Genomic DNA, 22,322 nt, shown 5'->3' with positions numbered 1-22,322 from the left:
CCAAATACATTAGTTTTAAATTATTTTGTGCTATATTCTGCTAACTGATTAATATCAATTAGCAGATGTGTTTCTAGTTTTATAAGCTTTTACGATATCACTAAAGATTAACGAACGCAAACTATCCAATTGTCGGTTCGCATGATTGGCTAGTGCAGTGATAAGAGGCTAGTTTTTTATATCCCCAATTTTTTTTATATCCTTGAAGACGTTCCTGTCCATTTTTTCTTATGCAAGTTTTGACTTTCAGAAATTATTATGCGTTGTTTATTCTTATATTAAAATATCAATGTTATTCATTATGGTTTTTAATTGCAGATTGCATTCGGATTTGCTTTATGTTTTTTATTAACTCCTGAACTCATTATAAGAATAAACCTGAATTATTAGTCCTTTCCAACATAGGTATTTGTGGTATTTTATTTATTCCATATTATCTCTTTAACTTCACGGTGTTTTCTCTGATTTTGATTTATTTATCACCATTATGTTTTACATAGTCATACATTTGTAATGTTTTCTTTAATTTTAAACATTAATTTTACAGATAGAGATTATATCTTTGTCAAAATTTTTACTTATAGTTAATTGTGTTAACAATTTAATTTTATTTTAGTGGCTTACAGTTTTAATTGAGAAGGATTAGTTATTAAGATTACAGTTTTAACTTTTTTTTTTTTTTTTTTGTAAAACTATATAACACTTATTTATCTACTTATAACTAAATAATATTTTATAAACTAAGTGTATTGTGCATTGGAGTGCCGCTCATTATTTCTTTGTTCTGCCAAAATAGGAGATTTCGTTGATTTAGCAGCTTAAGATGTCCTATATGATACCATTTCTCGGTAAGCTGCACATTGTAGTTTAGGATGTCTTGAGTTAAATTATTCTGTATGTTGTTAATATTGTCGATGAATTTCACTGCTTATTGTGTAAGATAGTTGTCAATTCTTATTATTTTTGCTTTGCTGCTATGGTACAGCAATCAACAGATGTTGATTGCTGTACCATAAGTTATCATCTTTTCTAAAGAAGCCAGTTGCATGTCTAAGATACCTTCTTTCGAGTTTTCTAAAAAGCTTCTTCTAACTTGGACAATTATTTCATTGAAAAATCTTTTTTCCTCTATATCTTTCAGTTTTAATTGCAATTCCTAATATAGACTTAAGTTATTTCAATAGTTTCGTAGATTCGCTATCTGCTACTTGCACCAACCAGCTGGTTCTAGCCAAATGCCTAATATTGGTTATTTTAATGGCAGTGAGTTTTTGTTCTAATGCCGCTTTTATTTCATCAGCCTAGTATGTTGTTATAATATTTTTGAGAACCATCGAGAAAGGCTTTTCTTCTCTCGGCGTAAAAGTATAATAATTGATTTTGTTAGCTTTTAACAGTTCTTTTGTTTTTTCAAAATCACATTTTGTAAGGCATTGAATTTTGAGTGATTCCTCCTTTAGATGTAAAACGGTGTTATCATTATTCAAATTGTTTTTTATTTTTTTTTTTGTATTTCCTTATGGTTCTTATAAAAGGCTATAATTGCTGGCGGCTTACTGCTTTTGCCATTTTCAGCAATTACATTTTCTGCGGCCTTTTCTCGAACTACCGAATTAGTTTTTTGTTTTTTGGTGGTTTGTTCCTTTTTGCTGCTTTGCTTTATGTTTTGGGAGATTCTTTTCCGTGTTGTTCCCAAAGCGGGAAAATCTTGCTCCAATTCTACATTGGATTCATCCCCGTCACTTTCCAAGTGATTCCCTTGCAAACTTTTCTTCAGATCCTTATTTTCTGCTTGCAACATGTGCAGTAGTTGCATAAGCTTCGCATTTTCAGCTTGTAGCTTTCTAAATTCTGCGAGCATTTGTTGTGAGACGACGGTCTCTGCCATCACAGGAGGCAATAATTTTATAACTTTACTATAATCTATTTATAAATTCACTATATATCTAAAAATATATTTTGTTTAGATTAAAATTAGCACCAGAAGTGCTTCACTGTTTTAATACTTAAGCGTCCTTTTTCACTAATTTTTAATTTAATTTTTATTTTTCATTTCAATTTATATTTATACACATAAATTAAAATTAAAACAAAACTAAACTTTTTAATATTTGCCGTAATAACATGTTAACTGTATCACGCTCGAATATCAACTGATGACTCACGATCTTATCTCTTTTACTTCAATGTCTTTATTATGTCTTTCATTTCTCTGTCTGTTTTGATGTTTTTTATTTTTGTGCTCCGTATATTCATTTAGAGCATTTTTCTTGTTCCCCATTTTGTCCTTGCGTAACTTCGGGTACTCATTTAATTCAAGTTGAAAGTTTGGTTCGCTCCTAAGGCGTTCATTACTTGTGTCAGTTGTGTGTTTTGATTTTTCACCTGTTGTGATGCCACTGAAACTGACCCTTGGCCTAACAAAGTTTGTTGGTATTGCGTTCCTCTTTTGGGCTCGAAATATTTTTCATTTTGTATTAGTTGTTGATTAAATTTTAAACAATTCTTACACCAAAGTGTCTTTTTTCTTCGATATTTATCGGTCTTTATTCTAAAACAAAAGATTCGTCACTTATATCTAAAAGTGATCATATAATTCTTTTCGACTTTAAATAAACATTTATTTATACTTACATGTTCTTGTTACATAGATATTTTTCTTTTTGTCATCAAAATACGCAAATATATGTATATATGTATATGCCACATATTTAACTTATTTTTTTTATATTATGTAGATACGTGTATAACATTTACATTTTCTAGTTTAAAAAAAAAAATTTTTAATTATTTGAATTTGAATTTACATAGCTTTCTTTAAATAAAATAAGTAATACTTAATAAATATGTATATTATAATTTCATATATGGATTGAAAGGAAAATGTTGTGAATTATTGAAATAAAAATATAAAAATTGAAAAAATTTGTGTTTTGCATTGATTTTGGTCTGTTCTAGCGGCTAACAGAAAAAATATGAAGAAAATAAAATTTTCACCATTCTTTCCAAGGACTTCCAAGGAGAGAAGTTTTCATTCAAGAAAAAGTTTCTCAAAAATATGTTTCTAAAACTTATAAAATTTCAACCGGTATAGACCTTCCCAATTGTCAAAACCGTAAAAATTTTTATTGACAAATCTGTTAATGAAATTAAAAGATGTTCAAGGAAAAAAAAAGATTCTTAATTCTTTATAATATTTCTGTTTGGGATAAAACTTGAAAAAAAAAAGAAACAATGACGTAATTTCTCGCAAAGAGAAAAAAAATTTTCATTTAAAAAAAAAAATAAACCAGACGGAAAACTTGAAAAAAATTTAAAAACTATAAGTATGTGATAAACGTCAATTTTCAAAAGTATTTGTTAAACATAAACAATATTGTACCAGTTCATACTGCCAGTTCATTAGGGTAGAGGAACTATGTGACATCCTAAAAACAAGAAACAGCAAAAAATCAGCTGGGAACGATGCAATTCCGATGTACTTATTAAAAAAAATTCCAAACAGCATGAAAATATATGTTACGATTATTTTGAACAATATGTACAACAATGCATTTATGCCACCAGACAGAAGAAAAGATTTTGGCACTTGCCAAACCTGGGAAAAATCTACATGAAGTTGAATCATACAACCCATATCAAAATTGTACGAGGTGTTCATACACAGAAGGTGGAGCAAAAAAGCAGTTGCCAAAAAATCTGCAGGAAAAAAATAAAGTACTTTTACCATCTGAATTTAAATAATGATGTAAGTATGTATATGAATGTAAGTACATATTACATAACATCCGTATACTGTATATAAAAAAAGCCTTTATTAAGGCTAACAATATTTTAGTTAAAGAGTAAAATGAAAAAATGCTGAATTTTTAAATTGAATTTTAAAGAAAAGTATTGAATGAGATTATTTTTGTTATAACTTTTGATTGATTTATTATGCATTCTATAATATATATTGAGCCTTATTCTAATTGTCGTGTCACTTACGTTTCACTTTCAATGCGTTTCATTTTCAAAAGAAATTTCGACGAGTAAAAAACTAAAAAAATTTTCAGTATATAGGTACCTATATTTATATTTTTAAATAATAAAAAATGTCATTAAAACAAAAATTAAATTATGTACATACATATGTACATATATATTTTATGACTTAATTTATGTATAAAATTATATAGATTTTTTTTTATGATTTTGTTAAATTGTTGTTTTAACTTGGATTTTTGGTGTACCCTTCTTGTTTATCATTTGTAAAATACTTTTCGACAAAAAACGTCGTATCATATCTCTACATAAAAACGTACTACATATCTCGCAAAAGAACGGCAACTGGAATAAGGCTGAAATACATTTTCCCGCTATTCCCCGACAAGTGTCACTGCGATCATCGCTTAGAATATCAAATTCAAGTCGTAACGACAATTGTCGCTCTACTTCGACAACTAGAATAAGGCTCATTATTTATAGACAAATTGGTTTAAATTTACTTTTTTTTTAAAATTTTATGGTCTTGAAAAAGACCGTTTGATTTTTAAATAAAATATTTAAATATAATAATTAAGCACGTTCACCACGAATACGACGGGCCAATTGAATATCTTTAGGCATAATTGTAACTCTTTTAGCATGAATAGCGCACAAATTTGTATCTTCAAATAAACCAACTAAATAAGCTTCACTAGCTTCTTGTAAAGCCATTACAGCGGAACTTTGGAAGCGTAAATCAGTTTTGAAATCTTGAGCAATTTCACGAACTAAACGTTGAAATGGTAATTTGCGAATTAATAATTCAGTGCTCTTTTGATAACGTCTAATTTCACGAAGAGCAACTGTACCTGGTCTGTAACGATGAGGTTTTTTTACTCCTCCAGTTGCTGGTGCACTTTTTCTTGCTGCTTTAGTTGCTAGTTGTTTACGTGGTGCTTTACCACCAGTAGATTTACGGGCTGTTTGCTTTGTACGAGCCATTTTTCAATTCAATATCTTATTCAGAATGAAACCGGAAAAATTACAATACGAATACGATTACGATGTGTACCACTTCACTTCACTAATCAAAAAGAATAATTTTATGTACCACATCGCATACAAATATTTATAGTATTCATGAGAAAAACCAATACAAATACGTTTTCTCGATTTCTTCACAAACACAAACCCAAACACAAACACAAATCCAAATACAATTTATATAAAATTTACAATAAATTCTATTATTTTTTAATGTTTAGAATAGAATTGGGATTTAAAATGTAGTAAAAAAAGTAAAATATATTAATTATTATCGAAGAAATGTATAAATTTGCATAGTGCTGAGTGCACTTTAATTAAAGGAAAAAAGGCGCGAACGCAAACCGCCTTTGCAAAAGTGTTGGGTTTGGTTAGCCAATAGACTGTAGGACTAGGAACTGATACTGAAGTCATAAAATAGTAGTTGTATTTTGGAGTTGTAGTAGTAGTAAATAATTGAAAAGAAAAATGTGTGTGTATTGAAAGAAATAATATGCATAAATATAAGAGGAAAATCGAAGAATTTAGTTCAGTAATCAACATTCAGTTGTGTTGTAAATTTATCAAATTTAATTTGTAATTTTTTTGTAACTTTTAATTGAATAATAATGACTGGTCGTGGTAAAGGTGGAAAAGGATTAGGAAAAGGTGGTGCAAAACGTCATCGTAAGGTTTTGCGTGATAATATCCAAGGTATTACAAAACCAGCTATTCGAAGATTAGCTCGTCGTGGCGGTGTGAAACGTATATCAGGATTGATATATGAAGAAACACGAGGTGTACTTAAAGTTTTCTTAGAAAATGTTATAAGAGATGCTGTTACATATACAGAACATGCTAAAAGAAAGACTGTAACTGCAATGGATGTTGTTTATGCATTGAAAAGACAAGGCCGTACTCTATATGGTTTTGGAGGTTAAATTATTTTAATATTTATATACAAAAGGCCTTTTTCAAGGCCATCAAAAAATATAAAAAGAGTATTTTAAAATGAAGCTTCTCTTCCATTAAATTCCATAATATTAATAATATAATAAATTCATTTTAAATGAATGCGAAAAATTTTTTTCGTATTAAAAAATTGAATTTTTATACTTTAATCATATTTTTAATTTTATCAAAGAATGAATAATATAGATAAAATAAAATAAAATTATTATTTAATAGATCATAAATTTTTTAAAAAAATATTTAAAATAATTTTCATTTCGAATTTTCATAGATTTCATAGATTCTTCATTAGAATAATATTAAAAATAATTCGGTTCATTTTAATTAAAATGATTTTTAAATTGAAAAAATGAAATATTTATTTGTATCGAATATTGAATTGAGTTGTTATGTATGCAATATGATACTCGTAATTCGTAATTGAAAGATATTAAATTTTAAAATTTCTCTTTTAATAAATTTTTTGTCGTCTTGAAAAAGACGTTTTATTTTTTTTCTATATTAAATTTTAGTTTTAAATAGTAAAATTGTTAATTTCGTTGAGGTTATTTAGGCTTTCTTTTCAGTTTTCTTTGGTAATAATACAGCTTGAATGTTTGGTAATACACCACCTTGAGCAATTGTAACACCCGACAACAATTTGTTCAATTCCTCATCGTTTCGGATGGCTAATTGAAGATGTCTTGGAATAATTCTGGTTTTTTTATTATCTCTTGCAGCATTACCAGCCAATTCAAGAACTTCAGCAGCTAAATATTCCATTACAGCTGCTAAATAAACAGGAGCTCCAGCGCCAACACGTTCGGCATAATTACCTTTTCTTAATAAACGATGGATACGACCAACTGGAAATTGTAATCCAGCACGATTAGAACGAGATTTTGCTTTTCCTTTAACTTTTCCACCTTTACCACGTCCTGACATTTTTAATGATTTCTTTTTTTTTTTATTTGATACAACTTAAAATATTTAATAATCTGTACTGTACTTGTACTGTACACAATCGTAGATTATAGCAATAAACACAGAAAATTTGAATCAGATCAATTCAAATACTAATGTTTTATATGGAAAATATCATAATATTTATGCTTTTTATTTTCATCTAAAACACGGTGCAAAAAATTTCAAACGTAAAATGTGCGTCAATATTTTTATTGGAGGGGAGAAAGCAAAATTCATAAATATTGTTGTATTCCAGAAATAGGTATCAATTGTGTATTCTACATCTACATCTACATCTAAATTCATATTCATATTTGTATTGTATTGAATTGAAATTGAAGAAATTTTTGTAGTAAAAGCAAAAGCAGAAGGATAGTAAAAAATGCCACCAAAAACAAGCGGAAAAGCAGCAAAAAAAGCTGGCAAAGCTCAAAAAAACATTTCGAAAAGTGATAAGAAAAAGAAACGTAAACGTAAGGAAAGTTATGCTATTTACATTTACAAAGTTTTGAAGCAAGTTCATCCAGATACTGGAATTTCTTCAAAAGCTATGAGTATCATGAACAGTTTCGTAAATGATATATTTGAAAGAATCGCAGCAGAAGCTTCTCGTTTAGCACATTACAATAAACGATCAACAATAACTAGTCGTGAAATTCAAACTGCTGTTAGATTATTATTACCTGGCGAACTAGCAAAACATGCTGTAAGTGAAGGTACAAAAGCTGTTACTAAATATACAAGTTCAAAATAAATAAATTTGACCGTACGCAAATAATATTCGCTTAAAATTAAAAAAAAGTCCTTTTAAGGACTATAAAATACTATTTTAAGAGTAAAGAAAATATAAAATCAACTACATAGTTGTATATATACATAGGTATTTATTACAGATTTTTTCTCAAATAAATTTTAAATACCAAATGACATATAGATATTTTAAAATGTATGTAACCTTGTACATACATACGTTTTTTAATCTGTTTAAAATTTTTATAAATATTAAAACACACGTATACACACATGATGGAGGGTAGTATAATATGTATACCTAAATACTAATAATAGCTTGTATTTAGTACAACTATATTAAAAAAATATATATTTTAAACTTATACATATTGATGTTTTTATAAATTCATCAATAAAATTATCGTTACTTAACTTTAGTAGTTATTAATGATCTTCCAAGTCAATATCACTTAAATTAACTAATATCTTTTAATTTTCTTCTCAAATCTTTAGTTATATAATTTTATCTGACCATATTGTATTTAATCTATTTTCATGTAGTATTTCATATTTTGTAATTCATTTGTTTAGGCTTTTATGTATAATATGTATACGAGTCCATATTACGAGTATCATTATGCTTATTTTGTATTCTAGAAGTTCTGTACAAACTTATTTATTTGTACAAATGATTTTTCAAAATCATATGAGTACATTTATATTCATATTAATATTATGTATAATTATTTATTAAGAGTGATACTTTTTTTTAAATTTATACGTGTATACCTATATGCTTATACTAAAAATTCTACTTAATGTTGTTTATGATATATCTTTATATATAAAATAGTGTCTTATTTGATTAAATGTGTACAAATGATTTCTTTAGCACTAATTTATATTTCTCCCTATCGGCCAGACTTAATTGTGGAAGTCAAATTTCAACAAATTGCTATAATTTTCAATTTAATAACAAGATCTACATATATTGAATACTTGTATGCTATAAAATCTGTATCTTGTAAACAAAATTTGTGATTTTTAAATACCATATAACATTCATACGCATATATATATATATATATATATACATAAAAACATGTGCATTATTTATTACACAACAATGTACTTAATCTTATATCTTAATTATCTTAAATTTTGATGTTTTATGATTGATTTCATTTTAGTAACCCTTATTATATACGTATAAAACCATTATATACCCATGTATATTTATCCACCTTGATTTAATACTTTAGAATATTAATTTTCTATTAAAACTTAATATTTGATTTTATATAAAATCCACTTAAAATAAGATTTTATTATTAATATTGTATTATTAGTGTTGTTTTATTAAAAAAAAAAAAAAGAATTTTTGTAACTTATAGAACAAAAGCATATACAATATGTACATGCATACTTATTTCCTTTTTTATTAATTTATATTTTATATATTTATTTTGTAAAATTATTTAAATATATGTTTTTCAAATAATATTTAAAAAATTATAACAAAAATAAACAGATTAATTGCTTAAAAGAATAAAAAAACTTAATAAATATTTTAAAATTTAATTAGAAGAAAAATTTCAATTTAGAAATTATTGCTTGGAATAATCATCATTTAACTAAGATTTTTCTATTTATTATTATATTTTTATGAGACAATTGTGTTTTAAATGAATTTTATAAATTTGAAAAATATTATAAATGTTTTAAAATACTTATATAAAATTAAATAATACTAATATTTAATAATAATATTCATAAGAAGTTAAAATTACGAAGGACTTTGAGTAAATTTAAGTGAAATTTTCATATTAATTCAAATATATTTTGCAAATTTTATATATTTTTAATAATTACATAATATGTAAATTTTAAAACTGAAATATATTTTTAAGAATTGTTTGACTTTAATGAGAAAAATAGTAAAAATAGTGATAGGGTATCAAATAAATTTAAAGGATGTTTTAAAATTATAGTAAAAATATTTGTATATCGACTCTATGTAATTCTCATGTTTTTTAAGGCTATAATTTTTGTTGCGAACAAAATTTCCAATATTTTGTATTTGTGTAGCAAGCAAACAAAATAATAAATACTCGTATAACAAGAATAAAATATACTTCAAAGTGAAACTCATACATATATTTAAAAGTTGTAATTTTATAAGAATTTGAATTTTTATTTTAAAATTATAAAGTAAAAGTAATTTTTTGGATTTAAAAATATGGCCGAAAACGCAGAAGTAGCAGTTTCTCCAGCAGCACCAGTAGAAGCAAAAAAAGCGGCTAAGAAAGCTTCAAGTGGAGTTAAAAAGCCAAAAGCTAAACCTACTCATCCACCAACATCTCAAATGGTAGATGCTGCAATTAAAACACTAAAAGAACGTGGTGGCTCATCATTATTAGCAATAAAAAAATATTTAGCTGCAAATTATAAAGTTGATGCAGATAAATTGGCTCCATTTATAAAAAAACATTTAAAATCATCTGTTGAAAATGGAAAATATATCCAAACGAAAGGCAAAGGTGCATCTGGATCATTTAAATTATCGGCTGCAGCAACCAAACCTAAAAAGGAATCTAAACCTAAACCAAAAGTTAAGAAGGTAAAAGCAGCTGGAGAGAAAAAACCTAAAAAAGCTACTAGTGCAACAACAGCAAAAAAATCTGCTTCTGGAGATAAAAAGAAATCTGCGGCAAAAAAGGTATCTAGTGAAAAGAAAAAATCTGAAAAATCTGCTGCAAAAGCAGCCAAAAAAGCTGGAACAGTAAAAAGTAAGTCACCAAAACAAAAATCTACAAAAGCATCTAAAAGTGATGTAAAAAAACCTAAAGCTCCCAAACCAAAAAAAGCATCAGTTGGAGCAAAAAAAGCAGTTGCCAAAAAACCTGCAGGAAAAAAATAAAGTACTTTTACCATCTGAATTTAAATAATGATGTATATGAATATAAGTACATCCGTATACTGTATATAAAAAAGCCTTTATTAAGGCTAACAATATTTTAGTTAAAGAGTAAAATGAAAAAAATGCTGAATTTTTAAATTGAATTTTAAAGAAAAGTATTGAATGAGATTATTTTTGTTATAACTTTTGATTGATTTATGCATTCTATACTGAGCCTTATTCTAATTGTCGTGTCACTTACGTTTCACTCTCAATGCGTTTTATTTTCTAAAGAAATTTCAACGAGTAAAAAACTAAAAAAATTTTCAGTGTATATATTTTTAAATAATAAAAAATGTCATTTGCATTATGGTTTACGGGTTCAGCTCATTCCGGTAGTGATGAAATTTAAAAAAAACGACAATTAAGGATCAAAAGATTTTAGATTAGCGACAGGTCTAATCCATTGGATTTGCCAAATGGAGTGTAAGCCATTACAATAATTTTAATTTTTTCAAGTAAGTTAGTTGCAAACATTTTATTTTATTCAAACTATTACAATATTTACTGAATATATTCGTGGAAAAAAACGATTCTTCAATTTCCAATTTTTCAAATTTATAAATACTTTCACGCTAAAAACAAAAATTAAATTATGTATATATTTTATGACTTAATTTATGTAGATTTTTTTTATGATTTTGTTAAATTGTTGTTTTAATTTGGATTTTTGGTGTATCTTTCTTGCTTATCACTTGTTAAATACTTTTCGACAAAAAACGTCGTTTCACTACATATTTCGCAAAAGAACAACAACTGGAATAAGGCTGAAATACATTTTGCCGCTATTCCCCGACAAGTGTCACTGCGATCATCGCTTAGAATATCAAATTCAAGTCGTAACGACAACCGTCGCTCTACTTCGACAACTAGAATAAGGCTCATTATTTATAGACAAATTGGTTTAAATTTACTTTTTTTTCAAAATTTTATGGTCTTGAAAAAGACCGTTTGATTTTTAAATAAAATATTTAAATATAATAATTAAGCACGTTCACCACGAATACGACGGGCCAATTGAATATCTTTAGGCATAATTGTAACTCTTTTAGCATGAATAGCGCACAAATTTGTATCTTCAAATAAACCAACTAAATAAGCTTCACTAGCTTCTTGTAAAGCCATTACAGCGGAACTTTGGAAGCGTAAATCAGTTTTGAAATCTTGAGCAATTTCACGAACTAAACGTTGAAATGGTAATTTCCGAATTAATAATTCAGTGCTCTTTTGATAACGTCTAATTTCACGAAGAGCAACTGTACCTGGTCTGTAACGATGAGGTTTTTTTACTCCTCCAGTTGCTGGTGCACTTTTTCTTGCTGCTTTAGTTGCTAGCTGTTTACGTGGTGCTTTACCACCAGTAGATTTACGGGCTGTTTGCTTTGTACGAGCCATTTTTCAATTCAATATCTTATTCAGAATGAAACCGGAAAAATTACAATACGAATACGATTACGATGTGTACTACTTCACTTCACTAATCAAAAAGAATAATTTTATGTACCACATCGCATACAAATATTTATAGTATTCATGAGAAAAACCAATACAAATACGTTTTCTCGATTTCTTCACAAACACAAACCCAAACACAAACACAAATCCAAATACAATTTATATAAAATTTACAATAAATTCTATTATTTTTTAATGTTTAGAATAGAATTGGGATTTAAAATGTAGTAAAAAAAGTAAAATATATTAATTATTATCGAAGAAATGTATAAATTTGCATAGTGCTGAGTGCACTTTAATTAAAGGAAAAAAGGCGCGAACGCAAACCGCCTTTGCAAAAGTGTTGGGTTTGGTTAGCCAATAGACTGTAGGACTAGGAACTGATACTGAAGTCATAAAATAGTAGTTGTATTTTGGAGTTGTAGTAGTAGTAAATAATTGAAAAGAAAAATGTGTGTGTATTGAAAGAAATAATATGCATAAATATAAGAGGAAAATCGAAGAATTTAGTTCAGTAATCAACATTCAGTTGTGTTGTAAATTTATCAAATTTAATTTGTAATTTTTTTGTAACTTTTAATTGAATAATAATGACTGGTCGTGGTAAAGGTGGAAAAGGATTAGGAAAAGGTGGTGCAAAACGTCATCGTAAGGTTTTGCGTGATAATATCCAAGGTATTACAAAACCAGCTATTCGAAGATTAGCTCGTCGTGGCGGTGTGAAACGTATATCAGGATTGATATATGAAGAAACACGAGGTGTACTTAAAGTTTTCTTAGAAAATGTTATAAGAGATGCTGTTACATATACAGAACATGCTAAAAGAAAGACTGTAACTGCAATGGATGTTGTTTATGCATTGAAAAGACAAGGCCGTACTCTATATGGTTTTGGAGGTTAAATTATTTTAATATTTATATACAAAAGGCCTTTTTCAAGGCCATCAAAAAATATAAAAAGAGTATTTTAAAATGAAGCTTCTCTTCCATTAAATTCCATAATATTAATAATATAATAAATTCATTTTAAATGAATGCGAAAAATTTTTTTCGTATTAAAAAATTGAATTTTTATACTTTAATCATATTTTTAATTTTATCAAAGAATGAATAATATAGATAAAATAAAATAAAATTATTATTTAATAGATCATAAATTTTTTAAAAAAATATTTAAAATAATTTTCATTTCGAATTTTCATAGATTTCATAGATTCTTCATTAGAATAATATTAAAAATAATTCGGTTCATTTTAATTAAAATGATTTTTAAATTGAAAAAATGAAATATTTATTTGTATCGAATATTGAATTGAGTTGTTATGTATGCAATATGATACTCGTAATTCGTAATTGAAAGATATTAAATTTTAAAATTTCTCTTTTAATAAATTTTTTGTCGTCTTGAAAAAGACGTTTTATTTTTTTTCTATATTAAATTTTAGTTTTAAATAGTAAAATTGTTAATTTCGTTGAGGTTATTTAGGCTTTCTTTTCAGTTTTCTTTGGTAATAATACAGCTTGAATGTTTGGTAATACACCACCTTGAGCAATTGTAACACCCGACAACAATTTGTTCAATTCCTCATCGTTTCGGATGGCTAATTGAAGATGTCTTGGAATAATTCTGGTTTTTTTATTATCTCTTGCAGCATTACCAGCCAATTCAAGAACTTCAGCAGCTAAATATTCCATTACAGCTGCTAAATAAACAGGAGCTCCAGCGCCAACACGTTCGGCATAATTACCTTTTCTTAATAAACGATGGATACGACCAACTGGAAATTGTAATCCAGCACGATTAGAACGAGATTTTGCTTTTCCTTTAACTTTTCCACCTTTACCACGTCCTGACATTTTTAATGATTTCTTTTTTTTTTTATTTGATACAACTTAAAATATTTAATAATCTGTACTGTACTTGTACTGTACACAATCGTAGATTATAGCAATAAACACAGAAAATTTGAATCAGATCAATTCAAATACTAATGTTTTATATGGAAAATATCATAATATTTATGCTTTTTATTTTCATCTAAAACACGGTGCAAAAAATTTCAAACGTAAAATGTGAATATTTGTATTGTATTGAATTGAAATTGAAGAAATTTTTGTAGTAAAAGCAAAAGCAGAAGGATAGTAAAAAATGCCACCAAAAACAAGCGGAAAAGCAGCAAAAAAAGCTGGCAAAGCTCAAAAAAACATTTCGAAAAGTGATAAGAAAAAGAAACGTAAACGTAAGGAAAGTTATGCTATTTACATTTACAAAGTTTTGAAGCAAGTTCATCCAGATACTGGAATTTCTTCAAAAGCTATGAGTATCATGAACAGTTTCGTAAATGATATATTTGAAAGAATCGCAGCAGAAGCTTCTCGTTTAGCACATTACAATAAACGATCAACAATAACTAGTCGTGAAATTCAAACTGCTGTTAGATTATTATTACCTGGCGAACTAGCAAAACATGCTGTAAGTGAAGGTACAAAAGCTGTTACTAAATATACAAGTTCAAAATAAATAAATTTGACCGTACGCAAATAATATTCGCTTAAAATTAAAAAAAAGTCCTTTTAAGGACTATAAAATGCTATTTTAAGAGTAAAGAAAATATAAAATCAACTACATAGTTGTATATATACATAGGTATTTATTACAGATTTTTTCTCAAATAAATTTTAAATACCAAATGACATATAGATATTTTAAAATGTATGTAACCTTGTACATACATACGTTTTTTAATCTGTTTAAAATTTTTATAAATATTAAAACACACGTATACACACATGATGGAGGGTAGTATAATATGTATACCTAAATACTAATAATAGCTTGTACTTAGTACAACTATATTAAAAAAATATATATTTTAAACTTATGCATATTGATGTTTTTATAAATTCATCAATAAAATTATCGTTACTTAACTTTAGTAGTTATTAATGATCTTCCAAGTCAATATCACTTAAATTAACTAATATCTTTTAATTTTCTTCTCAAATCTTTAGTTATTATATAATTTTATTTGACCATATTGTATTTAATCTATTTTCATGTAGTATTTCATATTTTGCAATTCATTTGTTTAGGCTTTTATGTATAATATGTATACGAGTCCATATTACGAGTATCATTATGCTTATTTTGTATTCTAGAAGTTCTGTACAAACTTATTTATTTGTACAAATGATTTTTCAAAATCATATGAGTACATTTATATTCATATTAATATTATGTATAATTATTTATTAAGAGTGATACTTTTTTTTAAATTTATACGTGTATACCTATATGCTTATACTAAAAATTCTACTTAATGTTGTTTATGATATATGTATCTTTATATATAAAATAGTGTCTTATTTGATTAAATGTGTACAAATGATTTCTTTAGCACTAATTTATATTTCTCCCTATCGGCCAGACTTAATTGTGGAAGTCAAATTTCAACAAATTGCTATAATTTTCAATTTAATAACAAGATCTACATATATTGAATACTTGTATGCTATAAAATCTGTATCTTGTAAACAAAATTTGTGATTTTTAAATACCATATAACATTCATACGCATATATATATATATATATATATACATAAAAACATGTGCATTATTTATTACACAACAATGTACTTAATCTTATATCTTAATTATCTTAAATTTTGATGTTTTATGATTGATTTCATTTTAGTAACCCTTATTATATACGTATAAAACCATTATATACCCATGTATATTTATCCACCTTGATTTAATACTTTAGAATATTAATTTTCTATTAAAACTTAATATTTGATTTTATATAAAATCCACTTAAAATAAGATTTTATTATTAATATTGTATTATTAGTGTTGTTTTATTAAAAAAAAAAAAAAGAATTTTTGTAACTTATAGAACAAAAGCATATACAATATGTACATGCATACTTATTTCCTTTTTTATTAATTTATATTTTATATATTTATTTTGTAAAATTATTTAAATATATGTTTTTCAAATAATATTTAAAAAATTATAACAAAAATAAACAGATTAATTGCTTAAAAGAATAAAAAAACTTAATAAATATTTTAAAATTTAATTAGAAGAAAAATTTCAATTTAGAAATTATTGCTTGGAATAATCATCATTTAACTAAGATTTTTCTATTTATTATTATATTTTTATGAGACAATTGTGTTTTAAATGAATTTTATAAATTTGAAAAATATTATAAATGTTTTAAAATACTTATATAAAATTAAATAATACTAATATTTAATAATAATATTCATAAGAAGTTAAAATTACGAAGGACTTTGAGTAAATTTAAGTGAAATTTTCATATTAATTCAAATATATTTTGCAAATTTTATATATTTTTAATAATTACATAATATGTAAATTTTAAAACTGAAATATATTTTTAAGAATTGTTTGACTTTAATGAGAAAAATAGTAAAAATAGTGATAGGGTATCAAATAAATTTAAAGGATGTTTTAAAATTATAGTAAAAATATTTGTATATCGACTCTATGTAATTCTCATGTTTTTTAAGGCTATAATTTTTGTTGCGAACAAAATTTCCAATATTTTGTATTTGTGTAGCAAGCAAACAAAATAATAAATACTCGTATAACAAGAATAAAATATACTTCAAAGTGAAACTCATACATATATTTAAAAGTTGTAATTTTATAAGAATTTGAATTTTTATTTTAAAATTATAAAGTAAAAGTAATTTTTTGGATTTAAAAATATGGCCGAAAACGCAGAAGTAGCAGTTTCTCCAGCAGCACCAGTAGAAGCAAAAAAAGCGGCTAAGAAAGCTTCAAGTGGAGTTAAAAAGCCAAAAGCTAAACCTACTCATCCACCAACATCTCAAATGGTAGATGCTGCAATTAAAACACTAAAAGAACGTGGTGGCTCATCATTATTAGCAATAAAAAAATATTTAGCTGCAAATTATAAAGTTGATGCAGATAAATTGGCTCCATTTATAAAAAAACATTTAAAATCATCTGTTGAAAATGGAAAATATATCCAAACGAAAGGCAAAGGTGCATCTGGATCATTTAAATTATCGGCTGCAGCAACCAAACCTAAAAAGGAATCTAAACCTAAACCAAAAGTTAAGAAGGTAAAAGCAGCTGGAGAGAAAAAACCTAAAAAAGCTACTAGTGCAACAACAGCAAAAAAATCTGCTTCTGGAGATAAAAAGAAATCTGCGGCAAAAAAGGTATCTAGTGAAAAGAAAAAATCTGAAAAATCTGCTGCAAAAGCAGCCAAAAAAGCTGGAACAGTAAAAAGTAAGTCACCAAAACAAAAATCTACAAAAGCATCTAAAAGTGATGTAAAAAAACCTAAAGCTCCCAAACCAAAAAAAGCATCAGTTGGAGCAAAAAAAGCAGTTGCCAAAAAACCTGCAGGAAAAAAATAAAGTACTTTTACCATCTGAATTTAAATAATGATGTATATGAATATAAGTACATCCGTATACTGTATATAAAAAAGCCTTTATTAAGGCTAACAATATTTTAGTTAAAGAGTAAAATGAAAAAAATGCTGAATTTTTAAATTGAATTTTAAAGAAAAGTATTGAATGAGATTATTTTTGTTATAACTTTTGATTGATTTATGCATTCTATACTGAGCCTTATTCTAATTGTCGTGTCACTTACGTTTCACTCTCAATGCGTTTTATTTTCTAAAGAAATTTCAACGAGTAAAAAACTAAAAAAATTTTCAGTGTATATATTTTTAAATAATAAAAAATGTCATTTGCATTATGGTTTACGGGTTCAGCTCATTCCGGTAGTGATGAAATTTAAAAAAAACGACAATTAAGGATCAAAAGATTTTAGATTAGCGACAGGTCTAATCCATTGGATTTGCCAAATGGAGTGTAAGCCATTACAATAATTTTAATTTTTTCAAGTAAGTTAGTTGCAAACATTTTATTTTATTCAAACTATTACAATATTTACTGAATATATTCGTGGAAAAAAACGATTCTTCAATTTCCAATTTTTCAAATTTATAAATACTTTCACGCTAAAAACAAAAATTAAATTATGTATATATTTTATGACTTAATTTATGTAGATTTTTTTTATGATTTTGTTAAATTGTTGTTTTAATTTGGATTTTTGGTGTATCTTTCTTGCTTATCACTTGTTAAATACTTTTCGACAAAAAACGTCGTTTCACTACATATTTCGCAAAAGAACAACAACTGGAATAAGGCTGAAATACATTTTGCCGCTATTCCCCGACAAGTGTCACTGCGATCATCGCTTAGAATATCAAATTCAAGTCGTAACGACAACCGTCGCTCTACTTCGACAACTAGAATAAGGCTCATTATTTATAGACAAATTGGTTTAAATTTACTTTTTTTTCAAAATTTTATGGTCTTGAAAAAGACCGTTTGATTTTTAAATAAAATATTTAAATATAATAATTAAGCACGTTCACCACGAATACGACGGGCCAATTGAATATCTTTAGGCATAATTGTAACTCTTTTAGCATGAATAGCGCACAAATTTGTATCTTCAAATAAACCAACTAAATAAGCTTCACTAGCTTCTTGTAAAGCCATTACAGCGGAACTTTGGAAGCGTAAATCAGTTTTGAAATCTTGAGCAATTTCACGAACTAAACGTTGAAATGGTAATTTCCGAATTAATAATTCAGTGCTCTTTTGATAACGTCTAATTTCACGAAGAGCAACTGTACCTGGTCTGTAACGATGAGGTTTTTTTACTCCTCCAGTTGCTGGTGCACTTTTTCTTGCTGCTTTAGTTGCTAGCTGTTTACGTGGTGCTTTACCACCAGTAGATTTACGGGCTGTTTGCTTTGTACGAGCCATTTTTCAATTCAATATCTTATTCAGAATGAAACCGGAAAAATTACAATACGAATACGATTACGATGTGTACTACTTCACTTCACTAATCAAAAAGAATAATTTTATGTACCACATCGCATACAAATATTTATAGTATTCATGAGAAAAACCAATACAAATACGTTTTCTCGATTTCTTCACAAACACAAACCCAAACACAAACACAAATCCAAATACAATTTATATAAAATTTACAATAAATTCTATTATTTTTTAATGTTTAGAATAGAATTGGGATTTAAAATGTAGTAAAAAAAGTAAAATATATTAATTATTATCGAAGAAATGTATAAATTTGCATAGTGCTGAGTGCACTTTAATTAAAGGAAAAAAGGCGCGAACGCAAACCGCCTTTGCAAAAGTGTTGGGTTTGGTTAGCCAATAGACTGTAGGACTAGGAACTGATACTGAAGTCATAAAATAGTAGTTGTATTTTGGAGTTGTAGTAGTAGTAAATAATTGAAAAGAAAAATGTGTGTGTATTGAAAGAAATAATATGCATAAATATAAGAGGAAAATCGAAGAATTTAGTTCAGTAATCAACATTCAGTTGTGTTGTAAATTTATCAAATTTAATTTGTAATTTTTTTGTAACTTTTAATTGAATAATAATGACTGGTCGTGGTAAAGGTGGAAAAGGATTAGGAAAAGGTGGTGCAAAACGTCATCGTAAGGTTTTGCGTGATAATATCCAAGGTATTACAAAACCAGCTATTCGAAGATTAGCTCGTCGTGGCGGTGTGAAACGTATATCAGGATTGATATATGAAGAAACACGAGGTGTACTTAAAGTTTTCTTAGAAAATGTTATAAGAGATGCTGTTACATATACAGAACATGCTAAAAGAAAGACTGTAACTGCAATGGATGTTGTTTATGCATTGAAAAGACAAGGCCGTACTCTATATGGTTTTGGAGGTTAAATTATTTTAATATTTATATACAAAAGGCCTTTTTCAAGGCCATCAAAAAATATAAAAAGAGTATTTTAAAATGAAGCTTCTCTTCCATTAAATTCCATAATATTAATAATATAATAAATTCATTTTAAATGAATGCGAAAAATTTTTTTCGTATTAAAAAATTGAATTTTTATACTTTAATCATATTTTTAATTTTATCAAAGAATGAATAATATAGATAAAATAAAATAAAATTATTATTTAATAGATCATAAATTTTTTAAAAAAATATTTAAAATAATTTTCATTTCGAATTTTCATAGATTTCATAGATTCTTCATTAGAATAATATTAAAAATAATTCGGTTCATTTTAATTAAAATGATTTTTAAATTGAAAAAATGAAATATTTATTTGTATCGAATATTGAATTGAGTTGTTATGTATGCAATATGATACTCGTAATTCGTAATTGAAAGATATTAAATTTTAAAATTTCTCTTTTAATAAATTTTTTGTCGTCTTGAAAAAGACGTTTTATTTTTTTTCTATATTAAATTTTAGTTTTAAATAGTAAAATTGTTAATTTCGTTGAGGTTATTTAGGCTTTCTTTTCAGTTTTCTTTGGTAATAATACAGCTTGAATGTTTGGTAATACACCACCTTGAGCAATTGTAACACCCGACAACAATTTGTTCAATTCCTCATCGTTTCGGATGGCTAATTGAAGATGTCTTGGAATAATTCTGGTTTTTTTATTATCTCTTGCAGCATTACCAGCCAATTCAAGAACTTCAGCAGCTAAATATTCCATTACAGCTGCTAAATAAACAGGAGCTCCAGCGCCAACACGTTCGGCATAATTACCTTTTCTTAATAAACGATGGATACGACCAACTGGAAATTGTAATCCAGCACGATTAGAACGAGATTTTGCTTTTCCTTTAACTTTTCCACCTTTACCACGTCCTGACATTTTTAATGATTTCTTTTTTTTTTTATTTGATACAACTTAAAATATTTAATAATCTGTACTGTACTTGTACTGTACACAATCGTAGATTATAGCAATAAACACAGAAAATTTGAATCAGATCAATTCAAATACTAATGTTTTATATGGAAAATATCATAATATTTATGCTTTTTATTTTCATCTAAAACACGGTGCAAAAAATTTCAAACGTAAAATGTGCGTCAATATTTTTATTGGAGGGGAGAAAGCAAAATTCATAAATATTGTTGTATTCCAGAAATAGGTATCAATTGTGTATTCTACATCTACATCTACATCTAAATTCGTATTCATATTTGTATTGTATTGAATTGAAATTGAAGAAATTTTTGTAGTAAAAGCAAAAGCAGAAGGATAGTAAAAAATGCCACCAAAAACAAGCGGAAAAGCAGCAAAAAAAGCTGGCAAAGCTCAAAAAAACATTTCGAAAAGTGATAAGAAAAAGAAACGTAAACGTAAGGAAAGTTATGCTATTTACATTTACAAAGTTTTGAAGCAAGTTCATCCAGATACTGGAATTTCTTCAAAAGCTATGAGTATCATGAACAGTTTCGTAAATGATATATTTGAAAGAATCGCAGCAGAAGCTTCTCGTTTAGCACATTACAATAAACGATCAACAATAACTAGTCGTGAAATTCAAACTGCTGTTAGATTATTATTACCTGGCGAACTAGCAAAACATGCTGTAAGTGAAGGTACAAAAGCTGTTACTAAATATACAAGTTCAAAATAAATAAATTTGACCGTACGCAAATAATATTCGCTTAAAATTAAAAAAAAGTCCTTTTAAGGACTATAAAATACTATTTTAAGAGTAAAGAAAATATAAAATCAACTACATAGTTGTATATATACATAGGTATTTATTACAGATTTTTTCTCAAATAAATTTTAAATACCAAATGACATATAGATATTTTAAAATGTATGTAACCTTGTACATACATACGTTTTTTAATCTGTTTAAAATTTTTATAAATATTAAAACACACGTATACACACATGATGGAGGGTAGTATAATATGTATACCTAAATACTAATAATAGCTTGTATTTAGTACAACTATATTAAAAAAATATATATTTTAAACTTATACATATTGATGTTTTTATAAATTCATCAATAAAATTATCGTTACTTAACTTTAGTAGTTATTAATGATCTTCCAAGTCAATATCACTTAAATTAACTAATATCTTTTAATTTTCTTCTCAAATCTTTAGTTATATAATTTTATCTGACCATATTGTATTTAATCTATTTTCATGTAGTATTTCATATTTTGTAATTCATTTGTTTAGGCTTTTATGTATAATATGTATACGAGTCCATATTACGAGTATCATTATGCTTATTTTGTATTCTAGAAGTTCTGTACAAACTTATTTATTTGTACAAATGATTTTTCAAAATCATATGAGTACATTTATATTCATATTAATATTATGTA

General features: G+C 26.3%; 12 protein-coding genes and 1 pseudogene across 12 annotated transcripts; 8 read left to right on the top strand and 5 right to left on the bottom strand.

Moving 5' to 3' along the window:
* Positions 1-4,557: 4,557 nt before the first annotated feature.
* Positions 4,558-4,983, bottom strand: LOC129610516 (histone H3). Its single transcript, XM_055523126.1, has one exon. It carries the CDS (start codon positions 4,966-4,968, stop codon positions 4,558-4,560), a length of 411 nt encoding a protein of 136 aa, XP_055379101.1. The 5' UTR covers positions 4,969-4,983.
* Positions 4,984-5,560: 577 nt separating this feature from the next.
* Positions 5,561-5,930, top strand: LOC129610514 (histone H4). The gene has a single exon (XM_055523124.1). It carries the CDS (start codon positions 5,619-5,621, stop codon positions 5,928-5,930), a length of 312 nt encoding a protein of 103 aa, XP_055379099.1. The 5' UTR covers positions 5,561-5,618.
* Positions 5,931-6,467: 537 nt separating this feature from the next.
* LOC129610507 (histone H2A) lies at positions 6,468-7,004 on the bottom strand. The gene has a single exon (XM_055523116.1). The coding sequence runs from the start codon at positions 6,883-6,885 to the stop codon at positions 6,511-6,513; it is 375 nt and encodes a 124-aa protein (XP_055379091.1). The 5' UTR covers positions 6,886-7,004; the 3' UTR covers positions 6,468-6,510.
* Positions 7,005-7,228: 224 nt separating this feature from the next.
* Positions 7,229-7,686, top strand: LOC129610511 (histone H2B). Its single transcript, XM_055523121.1, has one exon. The coding sequence runs from the start codon at positions 7,289-7,291 to the stop codon at positions 7,658-7,660; it is 372 nt and encodes a 123-aa protein (XP_055379096.1). The 5' UTR covers positions 7,229-7,288; the 3' UTR covers positions 7,661-7,686.
* A 2,042-nt stretch (positions 7,687-9,728) lies between these two features.
* LOC129610503 (histone H1-like) lies at positions 9,729-10,583 on the top strand. Its single transcript, XM_055523111.1, has one exon. It carries the CDS (start codon positions 9,878-9,880, stop codon positions 10,556-10,558), a length of 681 nt encoding a protein of 226 aa, XP_055379086.1. The 5' UTR covers positions 9,729-9,877; the 3' UTR covers positions 10,559-10,583.
* A 998-nt stretch (positions 10,584-11,581) lies between these two features.
* Positions 11,582-18,975, bottom strand: LOC129610573 (uncharacterized; annotated as a pseudogene).
* Positions 12,585-12,954, top strand: LOC129610513 (histone H4). Its single transcript, XM_055523123.1, has one exon. It carries the CDS (start codon positions 12,643-12,645, stop codon positions 12,952-12,954), a length of 312 nt encoding a protein of 103 aa, XP_055379098.1. The 5' UTR covers positions 12,585-12,642.
* Positions 13,492-14,028, bottom strand: LOC129610504 (histone H2A). The gene has a single exon (XM_055523113.1). The coding sequence runs from the start codon at positions 13,907-13,909 to the stop codon at positions 13,535-13,537; it is 375 nt and encodes a 124-aa protein (XP_055379088.1). The 5' UTR covers positions 13,910-14,028; the 3' UTR covers positions 13,492-13,534.
* Positions 14,142-14,599, top strand: LOC129610510 (histone H2B). Its single transcript, XM_055523119.1, has one exon. The coding sequence runs from the start codon at positions 14,202-14,204 to the stop codon at positions 14,571-14,573; it is 372 nt and encodes a 123-aa protein (XP_055379094.1). The 5' UTR covers positions 14,142-14,201; the 3' UTR covers positions 14,574-14,599.
* LOC129610502 (histone H1-like) lies at positions 16,649-17,503 on the top strand. The gene has a single exon (XM_055523110.1). It carries the CDS (start codon positions 16,798-16,800, stop codon positions 17,476-17,478), a length of 681 nt encoding a protein of 226 aa, XP_055379085.1. The 5' UTR covers positions 16,649-16,797; the 3' UTR covers positions 17,479-17,503.
* Positions 18,976-19,504: 529 nt separating the features above from the next.
* On the top strand, positions 19,505-19,874 carry LOC129610512 (histone H4). Its single transcript, XM_055523122.1, has one exon. It carries the CDS (start codon positions 19,563-19,565, stop codon positions 19,872-19,874), a length of 312 nt encoding a protein of 103 aa, XP_055379097.1. The 5' UTR covers positions 19,505-19,562.
* Positions 19,875-20,411: 537 nt separating this feature from the next.
* LOC129610505 (histone H2A) lies at positions 20,412-20,948 on the bottom strand. Its single transcript, XM_055523114.1, has one exon. The coding sequence runs from the start codon at positions 20,827-20,829 to the stop codon at positions 20,455-20,457; it is 375 nt and encodes a 124-aa protein (XP_055379089.1). The 5' UTR covers positions 20,830-20,948; the 3' UTR covers positions 20,412-20,454.
* Positions 20,949-21,152: 204 nt separating this feature from the next.
* Positions 21,153-21,630, top strand: LOC129610508 (histone H2B). Its single transcript, XM_055523117.1, has one exon. The coding sequence runs from the start codon at positions 21,233-21,235 to the stop codon at positions 21,602-21,604; it is 372 nt and encodes a 123-aa protein (XP_055379092.1). The 5' UTR covers positions 21,153-21,232; the 3' UTR covers positions 21,605-21,630.
* Positions 21,631-22,322: the final 692 nt, after the last annotated feature.

Source organism: Condylostylus longicornis, unplaced genomic scaffold (assembly GCF_029603195.1).
Source record: "Condylostylus longicornis isolate FDR11 unplaced genomic scaffold, ASM2960319v2 ptg000045l, whole genome shotgun sequence".
NCBI classification, from domain to species: Eukaryota; Metazoa; Arthropoda; class Insecta; order Diptera; family Dolichopodidae; genus Condylostylus; species Condylostylus longicornis.
The sequence above is the reverse complement of the archived record's forward strand: the minus strand, read 5'-3'. Positions and strand labels throughout refer to the sequence as shown.